This window comes from Emys orbicularis, chromosome 25 (genome assembly GCF_028017835.1).
Source record: "Emys orbicularis isolate rEmyOrb1 chromosome 25, rEmyOrb1.hap1, whole genome shotgun sequence".
In the NCBI taxonomy this organism is placed as follows: domain Eukaryota; kingdom Metazoa; phylum Chordata; order Testudines; family Emydidae; genus Emys; species Emys orbicularis.
This window is the reverse complement of record NC_088707.1, coordinates 4092112-4119360: the sequence shown is the minus strand read 5'-3', so window position 1 is coordinate 4119360 and position 27249 is coordinate 4092112. Positions and strand designations below refer to the sequence as shown.

Genomic DNA, 27249 nt, shown 5'->3' with positions numbered 1-27249 from the left:
GAATGCACTGCGCCGAGGGCAGAGCCCAGCAGGGCCACGGGTCCCGCGTTAGAGGGGTGACTGGAAGGAGCCCCGTGCAAACAGGATCCTGCGCTAGAGCCGGCTGACGGGGTCGACCTAGCTCTCCAGAGCAGGCAGCTTTTATGCAGAAGCCTGGGGGGCAGACGGGGTGGGGGAGGCCGATGGCAGCATGGCACTTCCTGGGCAAAGCCCGGCTCCCTGTGATGCAGCTACAGTGCTAGGGCACTGCATGGGGTGCAGATCCCTCCATGTTCCCCCCATGGACGTGATGCCCCCAGTTCCTGAGCCTTAGAACGATGCTGGGCGGGCAGAGGGAACCCCTCCACGTGCAGGGCACACGGGGCAGCGGGACGGGGGGGCAGCAGCAGAGGCGGGGGTCGGGGGGGATCAGCCGGGGTTTCCCATGAAGATTTCTTCCTCCACGTTCATTGAAGGCGCCACCTCCTCCTCCTCTTAAAGCTACAGCGCGTGCTCCTCCACCCTGGGCTGGGCGCTCAGCCCCTGCTCCAGGCTGCCCTTCCCGCCCCAGAAGCCCAGGTTGCGCTTGAGGGAGGTGAGCACCTGTACCTGGAGGTTGGAGACGGGGGCGGGGCTGGCGGCCAGGGCGGCGGTCGCCATGGTGCGGTTCAGGAGGGGATTGGGCGGGTTGCTGCTGGGCGGGTGCGTGGCCTTCCAATAGGCTTCCAGGTACTCAGCCAGGTGCTCGCAGGCATCTTCCAGTTGGTTCTCGTCCAGGATGATGTCAAACATTTCCTGCAATGAGAGAGGGACGTGAGGTGGCCCAGCTGGGGGTGTGGGGAGGGGCAGAGGGCGGGGCCTTGGCCAAGCTGGGAGAGTGGGGAGGGGCAGGGCAAAGAAGGGTACTTGGTCAAGCTAGCAGTGAGAGGCAGAGGGGGCAGGTAGTGGGGGTATAAGCTGATCAGGGCCGGCTGTGGGACAGATATTCATTGGTGGGGGGGGCAGGGACTTGGCCCAGGCTGCGAGTATGGGGCAAGTGGGGCATGGCAGGTATTCTGCCAAGCTAGAGGTGTGGGGCAGCGGTGTGGCAAGCAAAGGATGTGGGGTGGGTACTCCCTGGCTGAGCTGGGGGCGTGGGGCAGTTGTGTGGCAGGGAGAACGGAGGGGTAGGGGGTGGGACAGGTACTCACCGGAGGGCACTGTGCCAGCTTATCCGACGCCACCATCTGCACATTCAGGTGCTTGGCCTGGGACTTCCCCCGGGACTTGACCAGCCTCTGGAGCACCTGCAGGGGGAAGGGGCAGGAGATGTGCGCAGGTGAAGGGATCAGGAGTTCCTGGGGCATCCCCCGCTCTCTGTTCCTCTCCAGTCCCGAGGGGAGGGGCTGGGCATGGGGGGGCTGACTCAGGGCGAATGAGGTATCATTGCTGCTCGGGCCAGGGTCTGAGCCCAGAGCTCAGACAGGAAAGCAACTCTGTCCCTTTAAGATGCTGGGTTCCCCAACCCCCAGCTCTGCTGATGCCCCTCAATCCCGACCCGCAGCCCGCTGCCAGCCCAGCCTTGGGCCTCTCTTAAGCAAACACTACTGTGTTGAACGTGGAGAAATGTCCCTTAGAGGACAAGGCTGAGACCCTACAACTCATTGCACTTGTGATCTAACCCTCCCCCTGCCTTGCTCTCACCAGGGGACAAACCAAAACCCAGATCCCACGTGCCCGGACCCTGGGGACGTTTGAATCCGGGATGAGCGGCTTGAGCTTGTCTACAATCCTGAGGTCTCGTATCAGGCCGGGGGTGGGATGGACCCCCGGGCGGCGGGAAAGCTGCCCAGGCTGACTACGGCCCCACACATGGAGCAGGGTCCCCACACACATCGGCCCCACACACGGAGCAGCTGATTGTAGCACCAGCCGCTCTGAGCACGGGGGCATCGGTGGGGCAGCGATCTTGTTCTGCTCCCCCCAACCCATGGCGCCTGCTGGCGTGACCCTGCGACCATGGGGCGGTAGAAAGGGATTACACGTCGGCCCCTGCCATGCTGCGGGGTCAGGCAGCGTGGCAGGGAGCTGTCTGGACTGGTCCCCAAGAGGTTTACGGTTACATACCCAGCCCACACCCATGGCCCCTGCAGAGCGCATACCCCAACCCTGCGCTCCGGGGGAAAGGTCCGTGGGGCATCCCCTCTCTCTGGTACCCACTGGGTTCCCGGCATGGGAGGATCTGGGCAGCGAGTCCCCAGGCTGCAACACAAGAGCTGGCCCACCCCCTGCAGGGTCCAACGCACCCACCTTGGGGGAGGTGATCTTGATGTAGACGATGATGGGGGCCAGCGAGGTCTTGGCCAGCTGGGCCGGGTGGTTGATGGTGTCGGCGTCCAGGGCCACAAGCTGAAGTGTCCGGGCCAGCTCGAAAATCCGCTCGATCTCGCTCTGCACCTCAGCTGTCGGAGCAGAGAGACAGTGAGAGACTGTGAGGAGGGGATGGAGTGGGGGGGGGGGGGGCAGGGGCAGAGAGACCGTGAGAGACTGTGGGGAAGGGGTAGAGTGGGGGGCAGGGGTAGAGAGACCGTGAGAGACTGTGGGGAGGGGATGGGGGGGGGCAGAGAGACCGTGAGAGACTGTGAGGAGGGGATGGAGTGGGGGGGGGGGGAAGCAGGGGCAGAGAGACCGTGAGAGACTGTGGGGAGGGGATGGAGGGGGGGGGGGCAGAGAGACCGTGAGAGACTGTGGGGAGGGGATGGAGTGTGGGGGGAGCAGGGGCAGAGAGACCGTGAGAGACTGTGGGGAAGGGGTGGAGTGGGGGGGGGGCAGAGAGACCGTGAGAGACTGTGGGGAGGGGATGGAGGGGGGGGGTAGAGAGACCGTGAGAGACTGTGAGGAGGGGATGGAGTGTGGGGGGAGCAGGGGCAGAGAGACCATGAGAGACTGTGGGGAAGGGGTGGAGTGGGGGGGGGGGCAGAGAGACCGTGAGAGACTGTGGGGAGGGGATGGAGTGGGGGGGGAGCAGGGGCAGAGAGACCGTGAGAGACTGTGGGGAGGGGATGGAGTGGGGGGGGGGGCAGAGAGACCGTGAGAGATGTGGGACAAGGATCAGGTGGGGGGCCAGGAGTAGAGAGACCGGGGGGGCAGAGCCTGGGTAGGGGTTGGGGGGAAGGGGCCAGGTGGGGAGGATCCTGGCACAGAATGTTGTAGGGGGTGGGAGCTGTCAGAGGGGATAGCAACAGGGGAAGCGAGGTGAGAAAGGGGGAGATATGGAGGGTCTATGTGGAGGGGAACGGCATTGCGGAAAGCCACAGGGAGGGGCCATACACTGGGGTCTCTGCGTCCCAAAGGCAGTGCCCCCCCACCCCCCAGACACACACATGAGCGGGAGGGATGTGTCTCCTGGGTCCCCAACGCCGGGTACCTTCATGGCGTGCTACACACTGGGCAGTGGGATCGCTCCGTGGAGCTCATGCCTGGCACGTGCCTAATGTGTAGCGCTGCCCGGGCTGGGTGCACAGCCAGTATGGACTAGAGATCATCCAGCATCAAGCCACGAGGCGGGGCAGGGTCTGGAGCTGGGGGCACGGTAGGGTGGGGGAAGGGGGACACACACACCCCTTTACGCCAAGCAGGGGACAAAGCAAAACCTAGATCCCCACGTGCCTGGACTCTGGGGACCCTGGGATCTGGGATGAGTGTCCTGAGCTCGTCTTCAATCCCGAGGCCTCATTTCAGGCTGGGTGTGGGACAGACCCCTGAGGAGGGGACTCCTGCCCTGGCTGACTCCGGCCCCACACACGGACCAACCCATTGTAGCTCCAAGCCAGGGGGCATCGGCGGGGCAGCAATCTTGCTCTGCCGCCCCCCTCGTGGCCCCTGCTGGAGTGACCCTGCGTCCACATGGCGGTAGGAGCAGGGGGTTACACGTCGGCCCCCGGCACACCGAGGCCGGCTGTGGATCCCACAGGGTTAGGCAGCACGGTAGGGAGCGGTCTGGACAGGTCTCCGAGAGGTTAAAGGTTACATACCCAGGACATCTGTACCAGGAGCAGGGGAGGAAGGAAGCAGCGCGGAGGGAAGGGGGGGGGGGGAAAGAAAAAAGGGGAGGGGAAAAAAGGAGTGAATTGAACTGATCATCCCAGGAGTCAATGCGTCAGGCCCTGCCCCAGCCCAGCCCAGTGGGGTCAGCAGCCGCAGCTCACGCAAGCCCTGTTAGTCACCCCGCTACGCGACAGCACCAGTGCCCAGGAGACCCGAAACACACCCCGGCCCTGCTGAATGGGAGTCATCGAGGCACGTCACAACCCAGCATGCACTGGGGGGGCCCTGCTTGGTGTGGCCAAGCATCCCAGCATACCTCGGGGCATGAGCGGCACCACCGGGCCTCTCTTTCCATCTAGCACAAGCAGGCGAGAGCAAAGCCAATTGGCCCTGCCCAGGAGCAGGCGAGGCAGGGAGCATGGGCCAGGAGAGCCCTTCCGGACAGGGCGAGGGGAAGAGATGCCCTGGGGCACGGTGGGCATTCCAGGGCCACCCGGGGATGAGGGAGGGGAGGACGCAGGAAGCCGGGGCAGCTCCCAGTGGATACAGATCCAAGCCAGGCAGGCTTGAAAGGGTTCAACCTCCAAACCAGGCAGTCGGTCTAAGTGAGAGTCAGCCAAAAAACAAAACAGGCCTGGGGTAACCAAGCGGGACTGGGGTGTGGGAGAGGGTTAAATCCACAGCTCCTCCCCCCCTTACCCCCCACCATGGCCTCACCCAGGCTGGAGCGGGTGCTGGAGCGCTCGATGATGGTGTGCTTGCTGGGATTGTTCAGCACGGAGCGCTTGGCCAGGGAGATATCCGCCGTCACCCGCGTGATGGAGATTCTGAGAGGGACAGAGCGAGGAAGAGAGCATGAAGGGGGGAGGGGGGCCTCTGGCATTCGCCGTGACCCCCAGCAGGGTGCCCGCCCCACCAGGGCCAGACAACAGGACCCCAAAGGAGCCCTGGGGGCAGAAGTCAGGGTGTGAACCCCGGCACCTTGGGGGCAGAATCCCCACAGGGGGAACAACGCCATCTGGGCTGCTCACTGCTGCCTGCCCGGCAAGGGGGCACAAGGCGAGAGGGCCGGACTCCTGGGTTCTCGTGCGGACAGAGTGCTTGGAGAGCCTCCGATGAAGATGGCTGGGGATGGGACGGGGGATAGTCTAGCTCAGACAGAGTGTCCTGCGTGCGGCCGACACGCTGGGATCTCTCTCTGTCGGACCCTACGGAGTCTGTCGCCGTGGTGACCAGGCGCTTGCATGGGGTGACGCCCGGAAACTGGGATTTTGAGTAAAACGCCATTTCCCTAGTGCCCAAAAAGGGCCGCGGCGGGGGGGCGGGGCGGGGGGGTGGAGTTGGCAGCATCTGTCCAAGGAGCCCCCGCACCTGCCGTCAAAACGATGCTTCAGGAAATCGAAGAGGGCTTTCTGCATCATGTCCGTCACCTGGGGAGAGAGGGGGACGATGGAGTCAGGCACCTGGGGGGCGGGAGGGAGGGGGAGTCGGGATTCACCGCATCAAAGTGTGTGTGCATGGGAGTGGAGGGGGGTTAGAAAAGGAGAGAGCAATGGACATCGGAGGTGTGGGCAGTGATTTCAGAGGTCAGATGCCACTGGCTCCCCCGGCACAGACCCTCACACCTGGTCACTGTCACTGGAGAAAGCCCTCTCTGATACGATCAGTGTGGAGAGGGAGACAGCAGATGGGTCCCGGAAATGGAGAGAGGAGGGCATGGGCAGATGCAGAGGTGGAGTGGGGCAAGACGGGGGTGGGGGTGGGGGGGAGTCGGTGAGACGGGAGGGGAGGGGGAAGAGGGAATGGCCGCGTGGATGGATGGACAGACAGATGGGGATGGGTGAAACAGGGTGAATGAGATCAAGGGTCACCTGCTCCCCAGGAAGCTGCTGAACATTGCACCTTCCCAGCCTGCCCCCCCCATGCACCCGCCCCAGGCTCACCTCGTACCCCTTCAAGGACGGCCCCACAAGAATGATCGGCCGCATGGAGGGCACCACGTCATACGGCGGCACATGCTCCGCCTGCCGGAGAGGGCAAAAGGCAAGGTGTGACGTGTGCCCGGGGGGAGTCATCGGACCAGGGGACCCAACCCCCATGGGGGCACTACAAAACCCAAGTGCCCTGCAGGGTAGGGGGAAAGCTGGCATCTTCTTGCGCTCAGGCTACCCAGCTCATGCTGATGCCCCCTTGGCTAGGGGCCGGATGGCCATGCTGGGAGGTTCTGCCTTTGTGCCATCATGGCCCAGTGCAGGTGGTGGCATTGGGTGCCGGGAGAGGGGAGCTGGTGGCATGGGAACACCCATGCTGTTGGCTCTGGTACACCGCTGGTGGAGGAGAAGCCAGGTGGGGAAGGATCATTATGGGGTCCCGGGCCCACCCCTACCCTTTACAGGCAGGTCAAGTAAAGCCCTTTTACTCACCGATTTCTGCTTCTGCTTGGCTATGTCCAGTGATCACCATTAATGGGGCGGGGAGGGGGCAGGCGAGAGAAGATAAACAAGGCATGCGTGTTATTGACAGGTCACACCAGCAGACACGCAGCGGCAGCAGGGAGGTTTCTGTAGCCGGCGGTGTGGGAAATGGGGACAGGCAGGGGAGGGGGCTCTGGAACCTGGCTCAGACTTCAAGAAGGAATGGGGAGGGGGGGAGGATCTAAGGGAGGGAGTGTGACCACATGGGGGGGGGGGATGGCTTGGCTCCCACAGGTGTCCCGCAGGTGCTACGCAGCTCCCCCCTGCGCTGGCCCTGCTCTCCACTTCACACCCGCCCTCTTCAATCCACACACCCTGGCACTGCGAACACCCTCCCCCCTTGGCAGCAGCAATGCCCTCCTCCCTTGCCCCCTTGGCTCACAGGCCCTTGCCCCCAGGCTGCCCCCCTTGCCCTGAACTGAATCCCCCCCCCAAACTGCTCCCCAGCTCTGTGGATCACTGGGGACCCCTGGGTAAGGAATGTCCTGGAACACCCTGCTGCAGCCCCTGCCCGTGTACTCTAGTGTGCCCCCCGGGCTGCTCAACAAGCAGCATCCCAGCTGGGACAATCGATGCCACTCCCATGTTTCCTGGGGGGGGGGGGCAGGGAGGGGGAGTGTGCACTGGAACGTACCACTCCCATGCTTTACATGGGGGCGCAGCATTGGCACACTCCATTCCCATGCTTGGAGAACCGCTAGAACATTCCACTCCCAACTTTCGGGGGGGGCGGGGGCAGCAGTGGCACTGGAACATTCCATTCCCATGCTTGGAGAACCACTAGAACGTTCCACTCCAGAGTTTCATGGGAGGGGGGAGGGAAACACTGGAACATTCCATTCCCATGCTTGGAGAACCGCTAGAACATTCCACTCCCAAATTTCATGGGGGAGGCCACCACATGCTTTACATGGAGGGGGGGGGGGCAGTGCTTCAGACTTCACATGGTGTGAGGAGCTGCCAGAATGTTCCACTCCATGTTTCATGGGGGAGGAGCAGTGCTGGAACATTCCACTCCCATGCTTTATGCTGGGGGCATCGGAACCAGTGGAATGTTCCATTCCCGCGTTTCACAGGGGCAAGGCAGCGCTGGACTGCTCCGTTCCCATGCTTCATGTGGGGAGGGTGTCAACAGAATTGCTCTTAACTCATAGGCCATATGTGTGATCACTGGAACATACCATTCCCATGCCTCATGTGCACATGTGTATGGGGGGGCCAGATGGGGGACACCCCCGATGGCTGCCTCCTTCCAGGCCATGCTGGAGATGGGGTTTCCTGGTGTGATGGGGAACACACCCAAAATAGCCTGCAAAGGGGACATCCAGCCCCGGCTATAGGTCCCCTGGTGCCTGTGAGATGCTGCTCTTACCCCATCGTGTGCCCCACAGTAGCTGAACGACAATGGGACCACGTCCAAACCATGGCCCTTTCTGCCCCCCCCCCCCCGAAACCCGAAGCTCCCCAACCAGGTCAGCGAGCCCCACACACAGGGTGAATCACGGGTATTAGCAGCAGGCGTGAGCGAGGGTGCGGCAGGCGGGTGCAGAACCCCGCTCTGGGCTCCTTTACCTTCTTAAAGAAGGGGATGTGCTTGACGTTGGAGGGGGACGTGGTGACACTGCTGACGCTAGCCTTAGGGGATCGGGGGTTCTCCAGGCCCTCAGCCTCCTCCAGCTCTAAGGCAAGGGCGTCTAGGTCATAAGCTAAATGAGTCATGTCCAGAGTACCTGGGGGGCAGTATGGGGGGAGGGAGAAAACAAAAAGAAAGAAAGAAGGGAGGGAGGGAGGGAAGGGAGAAAAAGTAAAACAGAAAAAAAAAAAAGAAACAGCTGAAAAGAACAAAATAATGAAAAAATGTACTAAAGGGAGGAGGAAAAAATGATTCAGCGAACGAAAGAGAAAAATGAAAGGAGGGGGGGAAAACCTGACGCTTCCCTGCAGACAACATAGAGAGGGGGTCAGAGTGGGGGCAGAACCATCAGGTACCCCACCTGCGAGGGCGACAGGGCGGCTGGTAGCAGGTTTCCTCTGCATGCCATGGAGGTGGGCATAAGTGGGCATGTCCAGGGGATGTCTGTGCCCCGGTGGGCAGACCTGGAGCCTTCCTGTGTATACGTCCTTCTGCCTGTGCCCAGTTGCTCATCCACACATGTGCATGACTCTCCATGTGCGTGCCAGCATGTATGGCGGGCCCCACACGCTCAGCCCAGTGCGAGAGCTCGTCAACCCGGCTGCCCATGTGTGGGACCCCCTGGGCACAGCCATGTGCTCCCCGCCAGTCCTTGGGTGCTGTGTATGTGCATGTGTCTCAGCCCTGGCCTGCGTTTGTAGGGGGCATGGAGATTCCAGGAGCTGCAGTAGGATTGCTGAGAAGAAAGCTGGGCACTTCCAGGCCGGCATCCTTGTCTCTCTGCCACTGGGGCACTAGCTGGTCTCGGGCTAAAGGGGGAAGAGACCTGGCATTTCAGCCCTTTGTTATCGCCAAGGCCACAGCCAGAATCAGCTCCTCTCCATCAGTCTCTCTTAGCGGTGCAGTGAACTTTGCCAGCTGGGGGCTGTCCGCTGTCAAACAGCAAAGGGAGGGGGTGGTCTTACCACTGGCAGGCGGGGTGGGTCTGCGGGTCCCCGTCACCACATCTCCCAGGCTGGAGCTGGAGTTGTCCCCCGATTTGCTGCGTGGGGCAGAAAGGCAAGGAGCTGTAAGTGCCTGGAGATAGGGAATTTCCTGCGGGGGAGAAGCTGTGTGTGTGTGGGGGGGGGGGGGAGGGCAGTCTGGGAAGCAACAGAGGGCCCTACCACGGCAAATTCCATGCAAGGGGGAATTGCCCTCCATGCCCAGATTCTGAAAGAGACTTACATCTGGAACCGCAGCACCAGGACAATGCCATGTGCCCATCTAGTCTGATACCTCCTATTCCCCTCCCCCAGCTGGGATCAGACCACTGGGGCCAGAGTCCAGCACTCTCCCACTCACCCAGTGATGTACCAGATCAGATCAAGGGCCCATCTAGACAGCTATTCTCCCTACTGTGCCAGTTCAGACCAACGAGTCCACCTATTCCTGCACGTTCTTCCTGACCCCTTCCCAGCCAGCACTCAGGTTCTGCCCTGAAGCATGGGGATGGAAGGCCCTTTGTATCCTCAGCTGGTGTCACTGCTGATCCTGGAGCTGGTTCTCCCCTGCCTGGCTCCTTGTGCAGGATTTTACCACTGAGCAAAGGCAATGATGACCCAAGGTGCCCAATAATGAGCCCACTGGAAGGGCATGTTGATCCTCCTCCCACTCCCAGTCTCTCACTGGAGTGGATTTGCTCAGATGGCTACAGCTGGGTCTGCCTCAGTTACCCATAACCCACTGCTCTCAATCCCCAGGGGGGCCTTCCCCTCCGGTGCCCAGGGCTCCAGGCTGCATGTGGATGCGGCCAACAGCCGCGATTCCCCCTCTCTCCACTCCGCCCGGCTGCTCCACCTTGAGCTCAGGCGGTTTTGCCTCATCTTCTGCTCCTGCAGCATCCTCATGTTCTCCAGCTTGACGGGGCTGGGGATGAACCCCACCTCGCAGCCCTCCTTCACCAGGCGCCCGATCCACCAGTCGTTGTTGTATTTCTGCAGCACGGAGAGAAGAGGGGCCTGAGACATGGTGCCGAGGCCATCCTTCCCCCCCGGCCCCGCGCCGAGCCCATCCCCCTCTGCACCGAGCCTAGCCCATCAATGCCATGCTGGGCCCGTGTCCTCTCCATGCCAAACCCACGCCCATCAACACAGTGCCGAGCCGGTTCCCCTGCCGCTGCGGTCCCCAGAGCCCCAGCCTGGCCTGGGCCCGCACCAACCCCTACCTCTTTGATATGCAGGAAGTCCTTGGGTTCGAAGGAGATGGCCATGCCCTGGACCGGCACGTCATCATTGGGGGACGGGTTGTAGCCCACGTTTGTCCTCACGGCAAATGCTACCAGCTTGGTCTGTTTAGCAGACGGGTTAGCGGGGGGAGAGGGAGGGAGGAGAGAGACGCTGGAAGGGCCCGGATCCCCCAGACAGAAGGTTGCGTTACTCTGGCATTTCAGAGAACGCCGTTACCTAGCAGCTGCAGAGACCAGCTAGGAAGGGAGTTAGCAATCCGGGGCCAAATTCTCACCCCTGAGCCAGGAACATGGAACAGCCCCTGCCAACTCTCTCTCCTCCCCTCTCCACCATAGGAACCAAGGAGAAGGGGTCCCTCCCCAAAGGAACGGAGTGGACCCCCACCCCAAGAGCTGAGTGGTTCTTGGTCACAACGGCTGCCCCAAAAGAGGACCTGGGCAACCGAGCTGACCCACCTATAAGGGGCCTGCCAGCGCCAGGGGAGATGGGGAAACCCTGCCTGGCTGGGCGATAAACAGAGGCCTTTGCTCTGCAGGCGATGCCGATCTGGTACCTAGAGCCTTACAGGGCCTTGGCCTTGTCCCTGGTCCCATGGTGCCCTGGTTCTGCTCCCGCACAGAGCTGCGCTAATGGACTGGCCCTGCCTGGGAGAGGGGCTGGCACGTCTCCTAATGGACATTACACCTCAGCTGCCAGCAGCAGAGCGAGGGGGTGCTGCGGCTGCTTGGCGTGCAAACCCACTGCATCAGGGGGGCGGGGAGAGACAGGGGCCTCATTAGCTAATGGCAGCAGGACTGTGCAGCCAGCGAGCGCTGCTTGGACAGCAGGGGCTGGGGCAGGGCCGACAGCTCCCCTCTTCCCAGGGAGCCTGGCTGGGGGCAGGGGAGAGGTGTGCACTCAGGCCGGGGAAGAGCATGGGGGCAGAGGTGAGCACCAAGGGGCCTCCCAGGCTCAGCCTGGGATGGAGGGTCACAGCAGGCCCCTGGGAAGCCTGATGTTCATTGTACAAAGGGGAAACTGAGGCACGGGGAGGTGAGACGTCAGGCAGGGAATAGAACCCTGGAGTCCTGATGCCCAAACACCAGTTGCTGTAACCACTAATCCACACTCCCCTCCCAGAGCGGTCAACTTCACACCCTGATTGTGCCCAGCCCTGGGAAAGCCTCAGGAAGCGATTTTGGTGCCTGGTGTCTTCCTGCTAGCTCAGACAGTGGGGTGACCCACGGGATAGCGGGGGCAGGCTGGGAAAGGGTCTGCCTCCCCCAGGGCCTCTGGCCAGAAGAAGAGAGTGTACCCCGCCCCCCCCCCCGTGTGGATATGGCTACAGGGTGCGTCCCCCTGTCCCCAACCTGTAGCAGGACGGCAGCAGCCCCTGGATGAGGTGGGGGGCCCTTCCCCCACTTGGCAGCCAGTGCTAGCTGGCAGCCAGCCCCAGGAGGAAGGGGGGGTAATGGAAGGGCTGGGATACCGCCAGGCGGGTCAGCGCCAGCCCGCAGTCTCCTGGCACCAGCACTCTCCCAAGCCCAGCCCGGGTCAATGAGACGTTTCATCAAGATTAGCCAAATGAATTAGCTGATGGTGGTCCCTGGACAGCGGGATTTATGGCCAGCTGCAGCAAGAACAGCTAGTACACTGGGTAAGGGGAGGGAGGGAACAGCCAGGGATCCCTGGCACTCGGCCCCCTGCAGAGCGGGTCTTTCTGGAACTGGGTTGCGAGTCAGGGCGTCGGCACAGCAATGCAACCTGTTCCGTCGCAGACGGGAAAGGGGCCTGGCCAGAAAGCTGGGGGCTCATCTCCTAGCACCGGGCAGCTTGGCGATGGGGGCGGGGATGAGGCACAGCTGGGGAAGGAGGAGTTGAACCAACCCCCCCATGCTGGCTTAGCAGGTAGGAAGGCGAAGTGCCAGCCACCAGCTCCCGGACAGCCCGTGTTTCCCTGCGTGGGCCCCCAGCCCGATCAGCTTCCACCCCGTGGGCCGGATACCGAAAAGGACCCCTGGTCCCCGCAGCCTGCACAAGGGGATTCAGAGACAGAACCGGAGTGAAGGAACCTCCCCCCTCCCCGCACACGCCCCGGCACCTACTTTGGCCTTCTCCAGCTGCGCCAGGGCCTGGCGCTCGGCCTCCTTGCGCAGCGCCTCACGATCCTCCTCCAGAGACACATCTGAGTCCGAGGGGCGGCTGGTGTAGGAATCCGCGGAGCCCTGGGGGAGCAAGCACCCGCATCAAAAGGGGGGGGGGGCGCCATGGCCACACAGCCGAGTGAGCCCATTTAGAGCGGCAGGAGATACCCAGGGGGATGCACTGATCACCCTGTGAAACTGCGGGGACAGGGCCCAGCTGCCTGCGCTAGAGGCGGTTGGATTTCATTCATTATGCACCCATCACCGTGGCCTCTGGGCACTTTAGAAACAAACCATTGACCAGCACAGCCCATCCCGGGCTGTAGCAATCCCCACCTCTGGCACACGGGGTAAAACCTCCATGGTGTGTGAGCTACAGAGACAAGCCCCTAAGGGACCTTACGCCCCTGCGGGGCAGGAGGGTTTGTAGGACTCTGGGGCTCTGCCAGCTCTGGAAGGGGAGTGGGGTCCAACATAGTGACTATAGTGCAGGAGTCAGGACTCCTGGGTTCCATTCCCGGCCCTGCCGCTGACTCTCTGTGCCTCAGTTCCCCCTAGCGTGGCGAGGGTTAAGCTGAGTGGCAGGGAACGAGGTGCAGCTGTTCTCACCGCTCTGGGATGGAACGTGATAGTGGGGATGGGACAGGGCAGCGCCAGGCTGGGGGGTGGCATCAGACCCCATGAAAGCACCAGCACTGGCAAGAGAAACAGGGCCACAGGCTGGGAGTGGGGGGGGCACCTAGAAACAGACAGTCTCCCTGGGGTAAGGGGCCTGGAAACCCACATCCTTAATGGAGCAGGGGCAGGAGGACCAACAAGGAATGGGGTGGTGAGTGAGACCCAGGGGCCACCTCTGGGACCGTTCTCTTGTTCCTAGATCTAAAGGGCTGAGTACTGCTGAGCTTCCCCCCACTGAGCGGGGCCCTCCACATGGGGCAGGAGGGGAGGGGGCAAGGAATGAGGAGGGAGCTGGGCTGGGGCAAGGGATCCTAGCAAATCCCCTGCCACGTCCATGCTATTTCTGAGGCTCCCAGGAAGCCCTGATTGCAGCTTCCAAAGGGTTAATGCCCTGTGCTGGCCAGTGGGTGTCTGATCCAATGGGGATAGGGTCCCTGGCCTGTCCCACATCCCCAGCATGAGCCGCCTACCCACAGGCTGAGGCCTGCTAACGAAGCTGTCAAAGTGCTCTGCTCCCACACGGCGCCTCAGCGTGGGGGGTCCCGATGCTGGTGGGGAAACTGAGGCCCCGAGCTTGGCAGTGAACTCAGGGGAGGGAGGAGGCGAAGAGTCCACATGGGGATGGGAGGCGTCTGTCCTTTGTGGGGGCAGGCCCCTGCGTTCTGGTGGACCCTGACACACGTTCCCCTGGGGATCAGTGCAGGGGAGACAGGACTGTGCAAGCTCTCGGCCCTGACTGTGACGAATGGCGCTTCCTAGTCACCGGAGAGCCCTGGCAGGGCCGTGAACGCGGGAGCAGGCGCCCAGAGAGAAGGCATCCCAGCTGCTGCCATGGGGCACTGGGTCTGGCGCTGCTCCAGCCTTGCCCAGTCATACCAATTCAGTGGGGGCACTGAGCTCAGGGGCCGGGTTTGTTCAGGAAATCGGGGCATCCAAGGAAGGGGGGTTAACCGTGAAGGGCAGTTTAGAGAGGCCCCCCGCACTGTTCTCCTAACACCCCTCAATCCCAACCCTCAGCTGCCCCACTATGCCAATTCCTGCCCCCCAACTCTGCCAAGGCCCTGAATCCCGACCCAGTGCCCTGCGGAGCAGAGGCTGCTAATGACCCTGCATCACCAAACAGGTGACCCCCGGGGAAGGGGAGGACTAGCAAACTCATTTCCCTGACTGGCCCGGGGACTCTTGTGTTCTCTTGGGGCACCTCCCGTTTCAGTCCTGCTGCGGGGTTCCCAGACAGCTTCCAAGTCTCCGGGCCCCGGGGGCAGAGATGGCAGCCCTCAGCCACGCAGCTGCCTCTGCCGGAGCCCCCGAAACATCCACGCTAATTAGTCAGCTCTCAACCCACCCAGCGAGTTCATCTACCTCCCCGGCTGTGTCAGGAATGGGGGGAGCAGCATCCCCGGCTGGCAGCTCAGCGGGGATCGAGGAACCGACGGGGCTCCCCTTTAATCACAGGCACTCAGTGCTCGGGATCTAAATTAAACTTGCTGCTTTCTCCGGAACCCCAATAACTGAACGACCCCAAGGGGCCAGGAGCTGAGGGCAGGGGGCTATTCTCAGGCCAACCAGAGGGGGCGCTGCAGAGCCCCACAGAGCATTTCCCTCCTCCTCCCCCCCAAACCGTGCCAGCCTCCTCTCAGGGCAGTTCTGTTAGTCTTAAAGGTGCCACAGGACCCTCTGTTGCTTTCCTCCTCTCAGGGCAGTTCCAGGTGCCCTTCGCTCCCAGGTGGGTTTAAACACACCAGCAGGTTTCACTCAATCAAACATAGATGCATCCTCTAAGGAGCCCCCCCAGAGAGAGTCAATGGGGGGGGGGGACCTGCTGAGGGGGCCAGCCTGTGCTGTGCGAGGATGGATGGATCTTTGCAAGCCTGGGCTAACATCAGTCAGGAGTGGAGATGATTTAGCTGGATCCGGCTGGAGGGGGACCACCTCCACGCAGAGACATGCAAACCCTCCCCCCTCCGATTTCCCCTTTTTGGCCCCCCAACTCTGGCCAGGCAGCCCAGGAGCGGGGCTAACCCACACAGACGGAGTTCGAAGCCAAGGTAGCAGTGTACTCACCTCCTCTGAGTCGTCCAGCCAATACAGATACATCCTGGCCGTGAGCGGGGGCACACAGAAGGGGGGGCAGCCCAGCTGGGAGGGGGGCCCCAGTCAGAGGTGCGGAGGGCTTTGGGAGACGAGGCTAGCAGGCAAGGAGGGGAAGCCACGACCCAGTTTTGCTGAGTATCAAGGGCTTCGGGAGTGGGAATCGGCGCCCCAGGGTGGGGTGGGTGGGAGGCCCTGGGGCTGATCTCTCAGAGGTACCATTTGCCCTGCCCCAGGGCTGGGGGAGGCAAGCTCATGAGGAAGTGCTGCCCGGCTTCCCTGCCTCCGACCGGACCGGAGACACAGGCAGGCAGGAGTTGGAAAGAGCCAGGAGCTGATGACGTGGGGCCGGGACGCGATTGGCTCAGCGACCGAGCGAGTGTCATAGATGAGTGGAGCCGGCATGTGGCCCAGCTAGGGACGTGTGCGGGGGATCGCAGGCCCTTTAAGAACGAGGACGCTGTTCTGAAGCCCTGCAAAGTGAAACGGGGGTGCTGGGGGGGCCTGGGAGGGAGCCCTGCCCTGGGGGGAGGGGAACAACCCGCCCAACTGAGAGGGATTTCTGGGCACACGGGGGTTTAGCGAGCAGCTACCGTGCTGGGATGTGCCACGGAGCAAAGGCACTGGATCGGGGGCCAGGGATGGCACCTAGCCCTGGCCGTGCCAACGGGAGCTGTGCTTGGGGTTGCGCAGTCGTGGAGCACACGGAGCCAAGACGAATGGGAATAGGGGATGGGGGGCGAGAGGGAACTGTCTGGATCCAGACTTCCCCAGCAGCCCTTATTTGCTTCTCCAGCCCCTCGACCCAGAGTATTCGAACCCCTGCCGCATGCTAATGAACTCCAAGAGGTGGGTCAGGATCCAGTGGGGGAAACTGAGGCACAGCGCGGCACCACAGGGCCAGATTTCCAAGTGCGTAGCCCTATGGAAAATCCCACCCCATCGTGGGGGCTGCGCCCTGAAAATTCAGGCCCAAGGTCCCACAGAGATTCAGCGGCGGAGCCGGAATTCGAACGCAGGTCTCCTGAGGCCTAGACCACAACCCCGACCCATACCCTTCCTTTCCCGGCTCTCAGCCCTCCAAGAATTTTCCCCTCTCCCCACTAATTCCTTTGTAAACGTGTAGCCGGCAAACAGTCTGTTGCTGGTCTGCGACCAGAGGAACCTGCCCCCCCATGGCTGGGTACCTCAGAGATCACCAGAATTTCATGGGGGCCGGGAGGGGTCACTGATACATTGACACAGCACCAGATTCCCAATGTGCTTCCCAAGCTCTCTGTAAGCCGTGCCGTCCCCCGCCATGCAGCCACCTCGGAGTGGAACGCTCAGCAGCAAACAGGCAACGGGGGAGTCTGAACCCCCGTGCATGGTCAGGACCTAGGTTTTACATCTCCAGACACAGTCCCTCCTAGTGTCGAGCTGGAATACTGGGGTCAGCACCAATTCCAAGGGCAGGATGGCCCGTACTGAGCACCCTCATCCCTCTCCCGGAGCATGGCGCCCCCCTAGTGCCACCCTGGAGCATTGGGGTCAGCACTGACCCAGAAGGGAGAGAGAGCGTCCCCTCGCCTCTCACTCCCTGATGCCCAAGTTAACTATTGCGCAACCCATTGGGAGGAGGGACAATTCCAGCCTGCTCCCTACGACCAGGAATCCCCGCCAGCGCCTCCCCATGCCATGGCGCGTCCTGCTCCTCCCCCACCTGGAGCCTCAGCCCCCAACCTCCCAGAAGTATTGGGGGGGGGGGGGGGCGAAAAAACACACCCACCCAGATCCTTGGCTCCCTGTGCGGGGTGTGGGGGGGAGAGGTTCTCTGTACTGAGATCATGGATGGACAGGAATGTGGAAGGGAGGGCAAAGGGGCATCTGGGGGGAGAGTGGGGCAGAGGGGTTATGGGGAATTCTGGCTGGGAAAGAAGCAGGGGCTGGGGGGGCATGGGCTGCAGTAGAAGCGAGGTTCTTGGGGGGGCTGGGAATGGAGCGAGGAGGAAGCAGGAGGTGGAAGAAGGCTGGGGGGACGGCAGAAGCAGGGGGGGTGTAGGGGGTGCAGGGGGGGAGTGGTTGTGGGGGGGGGTGCAGAGTCTGGCACAACGTTCCACCAGCTGGGGGAACCCCTGCCAGCCCAGCTGGTCTTGGAACCACTGTGGTTGGGGCTAGCTGGGTGTCCCCATACCCTAGTATTTGTGTGGGGGCACAAGGGAAGGGATGAAGGGCAGCGAGCCTGCCAGAGAGTGTCAGGGTGGGGGAGCAGCCAGGGGGACCCCAGCCCCCCGGAGAGAGAGAGCTGCCAAGGGGTGGGGTGGGGGGACGCTCACCAAGACGGGCCGGTGCTCTTTGCTGGGCGTCTCCATGCTGGCTGGGCCTGGGCGCGAGTGGGCAGCGGGGGTGGCTCTGCTGGGCTGCCGGGGCTCAGGTTTCACCAACAGTGCAACATTCGCAACCTGCCAGGGTATATTTAGCAAGGGGCGGGCGAGCGAGGGGGGCTGGCCTGAGCCAAGGGTCAGCCTCGGGGGTGGGCTTGGCGTGGGGTTTAGCCACCCTGGGCACACATTCTCTGCTCACGGGAGATCTCAGGGGATCAGGAGGGGACTGAAAACAGCCAGGCACCCCCACCCATCTGCTGGTGCCCCCAGCCCCCTGCTATTCCAGGCCCTCGCAGTTTTGCCGCTGCCCCTCAATCCTGACCCACAGCCCTCCCCCTGCTACCCCAAAGCTAGCCTGCTGGAGGGTCAGGGGCCCGCTGCATAGTCCCGCGGGCGCAGACGCTCACTGCAGGAGGGGCGGGAGTACACGCAGGGCACGTCTCTTGTGGGGGGGGGGAGGGGAGGGCTGCCAAAGGGCCAAGGCCCCTCCCGATCCCTGCAGACCCCCATCTGAGGCCGAAGCACTGAGCAGAGCTCTGGGGCTGCTTTCTGACCTGGGCCAAATTCTGGGATGGGTTAAGGCTAAATGGGGTCTGTAGCCCCCATATTTTGGGCCACCCTCCCCACCCCCAAAAAATTCAGCAGCCCCTTCCTCCCAGCTCAGCCCCTACCCCATCTCCCGCTCCCTGATCCTTGATCCCCTCAGCTGCGGGACCTGGGTGTCCTGGCTCCCCGACAATGGCCTGAACAGACCTCAGCCCTGAGGAAAAGCCGGGAGAGGGGGGGTGGGTTTGCAGAGCACAGCTCTGTAACCCCTATTCACAGCCCATGCCAGCAGAGGGCAGCACAGCTCCAGGTGCAACGCCCGGCAAACACACACACACACACACACTTTGGGGGGAGAGGGGCTGGGAACCCCCTGATTAACACTCCTGTGGGGAGATCAGATACGAATGACCCAGCCACTAACACCCACATACCGCTAGACCCTGCAGTCCCTGCACCCAATTCCCAGCCTCCCCACGAAGTGCGAGCTTGCGGGGGACCCTGGTTCCACATTCTTTGGCGGCCCCATAAGGTACCATCCTCTCCTGCCCCCATCCAAACCTCAGCTGAGCCTTCCACCCCCTTGGAGCAAGGTGCTGACCCCATTCCAGCCTCCGTCCCATCACCCCCCATGCTTACTAGCCTCCAGAAGCTACCCTGTTGCTTCCTGCCAGGTCCAAGTCCCACCCCGTGACCCCGCAGCCAGTAGGGGGTTCTCCCTCCTCATTGGGTTGGGCTTGTTCCTAGATGCACATAAGGGTGCAGTGCTCCATGGGGCAGGCAGCTGAGAGCCCGCCCTACTACCACACTGCCCTCTGCTGGGCAAGGCTAGGAAGGCCTCTCCCAAGGGACCTGCACCCCCAGGACTCCAAGATGCAGGAATCAGGCTGAGATTCATCCGATCAGATATCCCTTAGGCATGCAGCCCCTGGATTCACCCTCATGGCCTCGCTGGCTGGGGCTATAACGTACCACCGGAGGCTGTTTCTCTGAGCTGGAGATCCTCCCGCCCCTTCCCACCTCTCTTCCAGATCTGAACCGCCCCATGCAGCCACTCACCCCACCCTCCACTAGCCTGGGGTGAAGCCCTCCCAGCTTCACTGCGTGGGCTCATGAGTGGTAGCACCACAGAGAACAGGCCCTCTCAGTCCTAGGGCGTTTGAGAAGTGCCTCCACTGGGTTTCGGCTGGTTCTGACCCGGGATCCATTTGAGCCCCTGAATTCAGGGGCGATGGGTACTGGGTCAGTGTCTTTGGGTGGAAGGTTCCACTTTCGGCCCATCTCCAGGCGGAGAGCCCTCCCTCAGGCGGATGGAGGGTTGAGGGCCTTTCGGGAGCCTGTGAATGAGCCCAGGGCAAGGGGAAAATCCTGCTAGCCCAGGTGCGTGTCCCCCAGGCCTGTGACCCCAGCAGCCTCATCATCGCCCCAGGGGTCAGCAGGGAAATGGCCAGGCCTGGAGCTTTCCCTAGGGCACCTCTCCAGCCTTCTCCCACTCGCTCTGGAGGGTGGCAATACAAGGCAAGCTGGCCCTTTAAATCCTCTCTCTACATGGGGGCCTCGCTCCAGGAACCTTCTCCACGGTAACTGCCACCTCCAGCATCTTCCCATGTCATCGCTATGGGAACCATTCACTCACCCTCCCCTCTACTGGGGGGGGCAGGTCATAGGACCCCTCTCTCCAGCTGTTTATCCCCTTCACAGGGGGGGGGGGGGGCGCTGGAGGGGATTAAGCCATACCCACCCCAGCTCAGACTTCCAGGCCCCCCACCTCCAGCGTAGGGCTCAGTCCAGGGCAAGATCTAACATCCCCAAGCACTGGGGCCTTGTCCCGTCCCCTGGGGGTGATGACCTCACCCCCACCTGAGATCGAGCCACATCCAGCCCAGCTAGTGCCTTATCTCAGAGTCTCCCCCACTGGCTGGCTCCCTACAGGGCAGAACCGGGGAAGGGGGGCTTCCCAGGCGATCACCCCGTTAGCTCCAGGGACTGGAGCTTTGGATGCTGGGTCCTTGGGGGCCTGCCCAGACGCAGCCGTTGGGTTCTAGACAGACAGGCGCCGGCTGGGCCAACCCACTCCACTTGCCCCCCAGTGGCCTGGCCCCGGGATGTTGCCCCCCAAACCATCCATCTCGCAGGGACTCAGCTGTTTTATTATTTAATGTCTATTCCAGCCCCCCCGCAGCCCCCACGGGGGGTTGCTATGGAGACCACATTGCTTCCAGCTCCGAGGAGATGTTTCTGGGCAGTTTGATGGGAGGGGGGGAAGGAACACAGAGCGATGGTGGCTGGAATGAAGGGGGGGGTGACAGGAAAGGGAGTGGGGGAGCCAACGCTGCAGGATCTACCCAGCCCCACCCACGTTGCTGGATCAATAGCCAGCTCCCCTCCCTGCCCTGAAGGGGGAGAAGTGCTGGCTTTGTGCATCTTGGGGATGGGGAGAAAAGCAGAGCTGGTCCAGTCCCGGCCTCTGCGTGCGGGGGGGCGCTGTGAGGAGCAGGGCCGGAGTGCTGGCTGTTGGGGGGAGCACCCGGCGACTCCAGCCCTGGTCTTCCCAGCAGGGGGCACTGCAGGGATCAGGGCAGGAGCAGAAAGAACGGGATGAGAGAAGCATCAGAGGTGCCATAGCAGAGCTGTGCTGTATAGCAGAAAGGGGGCGCATTAACCCCTTCCCCCCCCCGACCCTGCCAGCTACAGCCAGCCCCTCCCCCCCCCCCCAGTCAAGCACGCCCTGCCACGCTGCTTCGAAGGAGCACCCGATGTGTGCGGGCAGCACCCCTGGAAGTGAAGGGGTTACGGCCATGCTGTGTTGCCATGGGCACAGATACAGTTCACATCAGCCCCAGGATGAAAAGAGACCCCAGGGCTCTGATCCGTGACCTTTCCCCTACTCCCGGGGGGCGGGGGAAAGCTTTGACCTGGGGCTCCCCCCAGATGCCCAGGCTCCTCTCTCCTACAGGCCTAGAGTCAGAGTACCAAGGGGAAGGGAACCGTGCAATTCTTGTGTCCCCAGCGGCATCACCCTCCAATGCTCACCCCTACCACTAATCAGCCACTGATTTCCCCCAGGCAGTCACCTCCCCCTGCCATGGCCCAATCACAATGCAAGTGGGAGCTCGCCCCACGCTGGGCCCCAGTCCTGAGCTCACCCCACCCCCTCTAGGGAGACTCAGTGCAAACCGGTCTTACCAAGATGCCATTTCTGCCCTTAAAGAGACGCAGCAGATTGAACCGAACTGTAGATTCGGGGGGAGGGTGGATTCTCTGCCGGCCTGCAGCGATAAGGGTGACGCATACACCTCGTTCTCTCCCATGGGCACTTGACGTTAATTCTTTCTTGTTCCTTTCCTCTCTCTGCAGCTGCTTTAGACTGAAAGGGGCCGGCCATGGCACTTGGCAGATGGAAATAGAACAGCACGAGAGCTGGGAACACGGTGCTGTGGCTCTGGGCAGGGATCGAACCCAGAACCCTCAAGAGCCTGCTGCTTAAGCTAAAGGAGTAACTGAGAGCAAGGAGGAGACTGTTACAGCAACTGGGGCTAGCCACTAGGGGGCGACGGGACCACCTGCCCTACGCTGCTGTATTACATCTAGTTCCAACACTCCCAGCTGCCGAATCAACGGTGCAAAGCAAGTTAAATCCCACAACTCACGGCGAGGGAACCTTGGGGCTCCGCCCCCCCTCCTGAACATGGGATGCCGAGGCATCCTTACCTGTCTGACGAAGCTGTTGGAAGTCGTGTCCGAGGAGGTGCTGCCATCAGAGCGTTTAAACCTGCTCTTCCGCTTGCTGTATTTCCCCTGGGGGAGGGAAGGAGGGAGGGACAGCCTGGTTAATGAGCATGCAGGAGCTTACAGAGGGGCGGGAGCAGACAACTGCAGGGCATCCCAGAAACCTGTGGAACTCCCTGCTGCAGGACGCTGCGAAAGTTAATGGAGGCGTTACCCTGATATTTGCTTTGCCACGCCTTCAATCAGAGGATCTCAAAGTACTTTACAAGCACAAATGAATTAAACTTCATTCCTCACCTGCCCCGGAGAAGTGAGCGAGTATCATTGCCCCATTGTACCTCTGGGGGGAAACCGAGGCACAAAAAGGGAAAATGCTTTACTCATGGCCATGCAGCAAGTCAATGGGAAAGCGGAGAGCAGAACCCAGGAGCCCCAGTCTTATTGAGCCTATAAATGGTTCTATGACCACACTAGACATCCGTATGGCTGAGAATAGCACGAGCCGCTAGAATACAGATGACAAGCCTAATGCTTCAGGGCGTTGGATCATCAGCTCCTGAGGCCAGGAAGGAACCTCTTCCCCTCACGGTAGCATATCACACCATAAGGAGGCTGCCTTCCCCTGTGGCCGACGGCTGGAGACAGTGGGAACAGATGGATCCCAGGCTAAACATCCCGCTGGTCTGAGATGGTCTATTCCACTGTGAAAATCCCCTGGATCGCAGACGCTTAGGACATGTCCCCCTCTACACACCCACCTGGGCCTGGCTTGGCTGTGGGATCCCCTTCCCTATGGGGCTGCTGAGGCCCCCCCAACAAAGCCAGTGACACCCACAGGTCCCTGGCACTCACACGGAGCACTGGGAGTGCAGGAGGCAGGGCCGGAGGGAGGGAGAAACAGCACGGTCACCTGATGCGGGTGCCAATCAATAGGCAGCTCCGGGGCTTTAATAGCCTCGCTGAGTTCCCAACCAATCTGGCTCTGCACAGCGTCACAGCCAGGCTCTAATCACCGGGGGGAGCTAATTGCAACGCCGGCCACGTCAGCTCACCCCGATGGAAACAGGGAGGCGCGTGCCAGTCGAGGGCAAATGGCACTGGATCAGGGTGGGCCTTTATTCCAGCCGCTGCCAGGGCCCCCCATATTGCTCTGGAGAGGAATCAAGAGTTGCGAGGGGGGACCCCAGCCCCCCTGCCCCACAGACAGCAGCATGTTTATAGGGTAACCATAGATCACATGGCATATTCTAGGGGAGGAGTCGGCAGCTAAATCCTCAGCTAGCAGAAGGGGAAATCAAGGTACAGAAGAGGGAAGTGGCTTGTCCGTCAGAGGCCCCTGTGGGGAGGACACCCTGGGAGCCGCTTTACTGACCCCGTGAGGCGTCTGCCCACCTGTCCCCAGGGGCGCTGCAGGGCTGGGGCCGAGCTCCGGACAGATGTACAGGGGGTGGGGGGCTGAGTTGTGTTCTTCAGTGAGATCCAGAGAGCTGCCCCCCCTCCCAATCTACCCCTCCTGTGCCCAGGTAATGGTGGGGCTCAGTCTGTGTGCGGAAGGGGGGTGTTTCACCCATCACCCCCACTGGGCCTAGCAAAGGTGACGGATTCAGCGTGGAGCAGCTCTTGGGCCATCCTCAGGGGCCTGGGATTGAATTAGCCCGGTTGGTCGTCATGGAGAGGGAGAGAGGGAGAGAGAGGATGTGGGGCTGATTGGATTTGCAGCCAGTCTGTGCCCCCTCAACTCCCTCCCGGCCCCACAACCAGGGAGGGAGCAGTGTGGGCTCCAGAGATCACCCTGCTGCTCCCCAGAGCCGGCCCATCTGTGCCGGGACGGGGTGGGATCCACGGGGCAGAGGCTGAGCCCAGGGAGGGGGTTCCAGTCCTAGGCTCATGGACCCTCCAGGGGAGGCCCCCAGCTGCCAAAGAGATGAAGGGGGTGGGGCTGCGATCCACACACACACACCCCTACCCCGTTCAATGAGCTGTATACACCCACCCTCCACACACACACCCCTACCTCCATGCAACAAGCTGTACACACACACACCACCTCTGTGCAATGAGAGCAGAGTATACCTCCCCCACACACGCACACCCCTACCTCCATGCAACAACAGCTGTGTACATATACACCCCTACCTCCATATGAGAGCTGTGTACATACACATCCCTACCACTGTGCAACAAGCTGTACACACACACACACCACCTCTGTGAAATGAGAGCAGAGTATACCTACCCCACACACGCACACCCCTACCTCCATGCAACAACAGCTGTGTACATATACACCCCTACCTCCATATGAGAGCTGTGTACATACACATCCCTACCACTGTGCAACAAGCTGTACACACACACACACCACCTCTGTGAAATGAGAGCAGAGTATACCCCCCCACCCACATGCACACCCCTACCTCTGTGCAGCAAGAGCTGTGTACATACACACCCCCTACCTCCGTGCAACAAGCTGTACACACACACACACACACACACACAGCCTCTGTGCAATGAGACCGGTGTATACTCCCCCCACACACACCCCTACCTCCATGCAACAGGAGCTGTGTACACCCACCCACACCCCATCTCTGTGCAACAAGAGCTGTGAACATATACACCCCACCTCCATATGAGAGCTGTGTATATACACACCCCTACCTCTGTGCAACAGCTGTGTATATACACACATACAACCCTACCTCTGTGCAATGAGAGCTGTGTACACCCCACTCACACATACACCCCTACTTCCGTGCAACGAACTGTGTACACACACACACACACACAGATGTACACACACAACCTACTATACACACGCCCAGCCCCACGAATTGGAGCTTACTACAGACCCGATTTACTACACACACTCTAAACACCTCCCTAGTGGCACATGCACTCACCTCCACTCCTCCCCCTAGTGCGCAGGCTCTGATGCTCTCCTTCTTCACACCCACGCAGGCCCCAGCAGCCATGCAAATGCACACGCGCACGGAGCAAGCGAACACACCTGCTGCTACTGAGTCATCCCATGACCTAGCGGCTCCTCTTCCAACAGAGCCTGGCAAATGCTCCAAATACCCGGCTGGTGGCAAAGACTTAGACAGAAGGTACTAGCAGCTGGGAGCTCCCCCACAGCCAGCACTCCTGCACCATCCTCTACAGCACCTCCTGCTGGCAGAGGCTGGGATTGGAGTAGCTAAGATTTCCACCCCACCCGCAGCCAGCGCTCCCTACAGAAGGTCAATTGCTGCTGGACCCTTCTGCTGCTGTCCTTGAGGGCCCAGGCCTGCTCCCCTCCACCCCGATGGGGGCAGGGTCATCACAGCCCTGGGGCGTCAGTCCTTTTCCAGCTGGTTCCTCCCGAAGCTCCCAGTGAGCGCAAGGCCTTTCTGCCCACGGCGAGCGGTCGGGACATGTTGGGGCAGGTCTCGGAATGAGCCAGGCGCATCTCAGAGGGACAGCTGGGCCCAGTTGCTGCCCAGCCCACAGACACATGGTCTCTGAGCAGGGCAGGAGTTGGTATTTTTAGGATTCTTCTCCACCCCCATCTTTCCAATCAGGGCCCATCCCTCCGTCACATTCACTGCACCCTCCGTGGGTGGCTGGGATCCCCCATCCAGGGGGCTGGTGCAGGGCTTAATTTGTAATGAAAGAGGTGCCGGGGCACAAGCAATTTTGTTACATTCATTTACTGGCGCTGCAAGCCCAGAGGGGCCGGGGCTACAAACTGCCAAGCACTGGGTTGGTGGCTCTCCAGGTGGGGAAGGGTTAATCATGGCCATTTACAGAGCCAGATCCTAAGCTGGTGGAGGCTGGTTCGGTGTTTTCCAGCCCTGTGTTGAGGGCCTGGCACTGCCAGGGTGTCTGGGTGCAACCAGGCGCCCCTCCCCACTTGCCGCTCCAAATCGCCTGGTGCCGGGGGGACAGGCTGCAACAGCAAAGGGGCTGTGTGTGGATGACACCCAGCAAAGCGAATGGGAGGATGCGCTGAGCTGGGTCAGACCAGTGGGTCCATCCTGCCACTGCTATCCTTCCCTCCTCCCCGCCCCGCCCCGCTCACTAGCCTTAGCCAACAGGTCCAACCTGCCACTGGGATCCCCACCTGAGTACATCAGAGCAATGGCCCATCTGTGCTGGCATCCCTGCCTCCTGCTATATTGGCTCACGGCCTGTTTCCTGCAGAGGCAAAGTTCCCTGGTACCAACTGGCAAGAGGATGGGGAGGTAAAGGGGTGTGGTGACTCCCGAGAGGGTTTCCCAAATTATCCCGTATGTTCCAAAGTTTCCCGGAGTGACACCTGCCCCTCACTAGCTACCGTTCATGGCAGCAGCCCATAGCACCCTACGCAGCGGGACCAATCCAGCCCCACAAACCCCTCAGGATGATTCCCCACATTTTCCAGATGGGGAGACTAAGGTGACACAGCAAGCGAGCGGCAGAGTGGGGACTAAAACCCAGGTGCCTTATGCCCCGTCCCCTGCCTGCGCTAACTAGGAGACCGCACTCTTCCAGCTCCGGGGGAGGCACCCCTAGACCCACCCCCCGCTCTCCTCTCGGCTGGCTTTGGCACCCATTACAAAGTTTGGGGTTCGCCTTCCTTGTGATCTCTGGGCACCCATCCCCAGTCCTGCAGGATGTAGGGGGGACCCCGCTTTGCCTGGCTGGGGGAGGACCAGCCCGGTGGGTGCCAATAGGGCTTTTGTGCGAAGGCTGAAACCCGAGGGCAGCTGGGAAGGGCTGATCCCAAGGGAGGGCAGGGCTGAGCTGGGCAGAAAGCAGCAGCCAGGCTGAGATTCCTCCCCCGGGGGCGAACCTTCCTCCAATCCCCCCCCCCCCCAGCAACACTCAACCCTGGGGGCTCCCCCCCCCGCCCCCGGGAAAAGCAGAGGCCAGTGAGTCATTGGCCGGCTCCACCCGTGCGCCGGTTCCGATCGGATCCATTCCCACCCAGACCCGCTATTTCTGGCTACAAAGCTCCCCTCCCGCTGCGGGAGACGCCCCCCCGGCGGCGGGGAGCAGATCCCCGGGGGGAGGGGGTGTTATCCCACCTGGAGGCCGGGGTTGTCGAACACGTCCATCTGGATCTCCTGGGTCGAGCTGCGGGGTGTCCGGGCCATGCCGCCCTCCCGAACCATCGAGCTCCCGGCGTCTCGGCCTGGCTCGCACCGGACTCGTGTCCCAAGCCAGCCCCGGCGGAGGAGGAGCCCGGGGCGGGGGCGCGTGTGGGGGCGGCAGCCGGCCGGCCGGCCCCTCCCGGCGGCCACACAATGCGCAGGCGGGGCGGGCGGAAAAGGGGGGGCGCGGCGAGGTTCAGGGGCTCGCCGGCCCCGGGGGGGAGGGGTGTGGTCCGAGCGCCCCCCGCCCCCCACAGAGGGG

At 61.8% G+C, this 27249-nt stretch overlaps 1 protein-coding gene across 1 annotated transcript; it reads right to left on the bottom strand.

Moving 5' to 3' along the window:
- Positions 1 to 480: 480 nt before the first annotated feature.
- Positions 481 to 27008, bottom strand: CACNB1 (calcium voltage-gated channel auxiliary subunit beta 1). The gene is made up of 13 exons (XM_065422780.1): positions 26922 to 27008; positions 21853 to 21939; positions 12425 to 12544; positions 10319 to 10441; positions 9952 to 10088; positions 9078 to 9154; positions 8052 to 8209; positions 5949 to 6029; positions 5377 to 5435; positions 4723 to 4832; positions 2269 to 2420; positions 1170 to 1265; positions 481 to 774 (listed from the first exon to the last, which is right to left on the bottom strand). Exons 1-13 carry the CDS (start codon positions 27006 to 27008, stop codon positions 481 to 483), a joined length of 1581 nt encoding a protein of 526 aa, XP_065278852.1.
- Between the last annotated feature and the right edge of the window lie 241 nt (positions 27009 to 27249).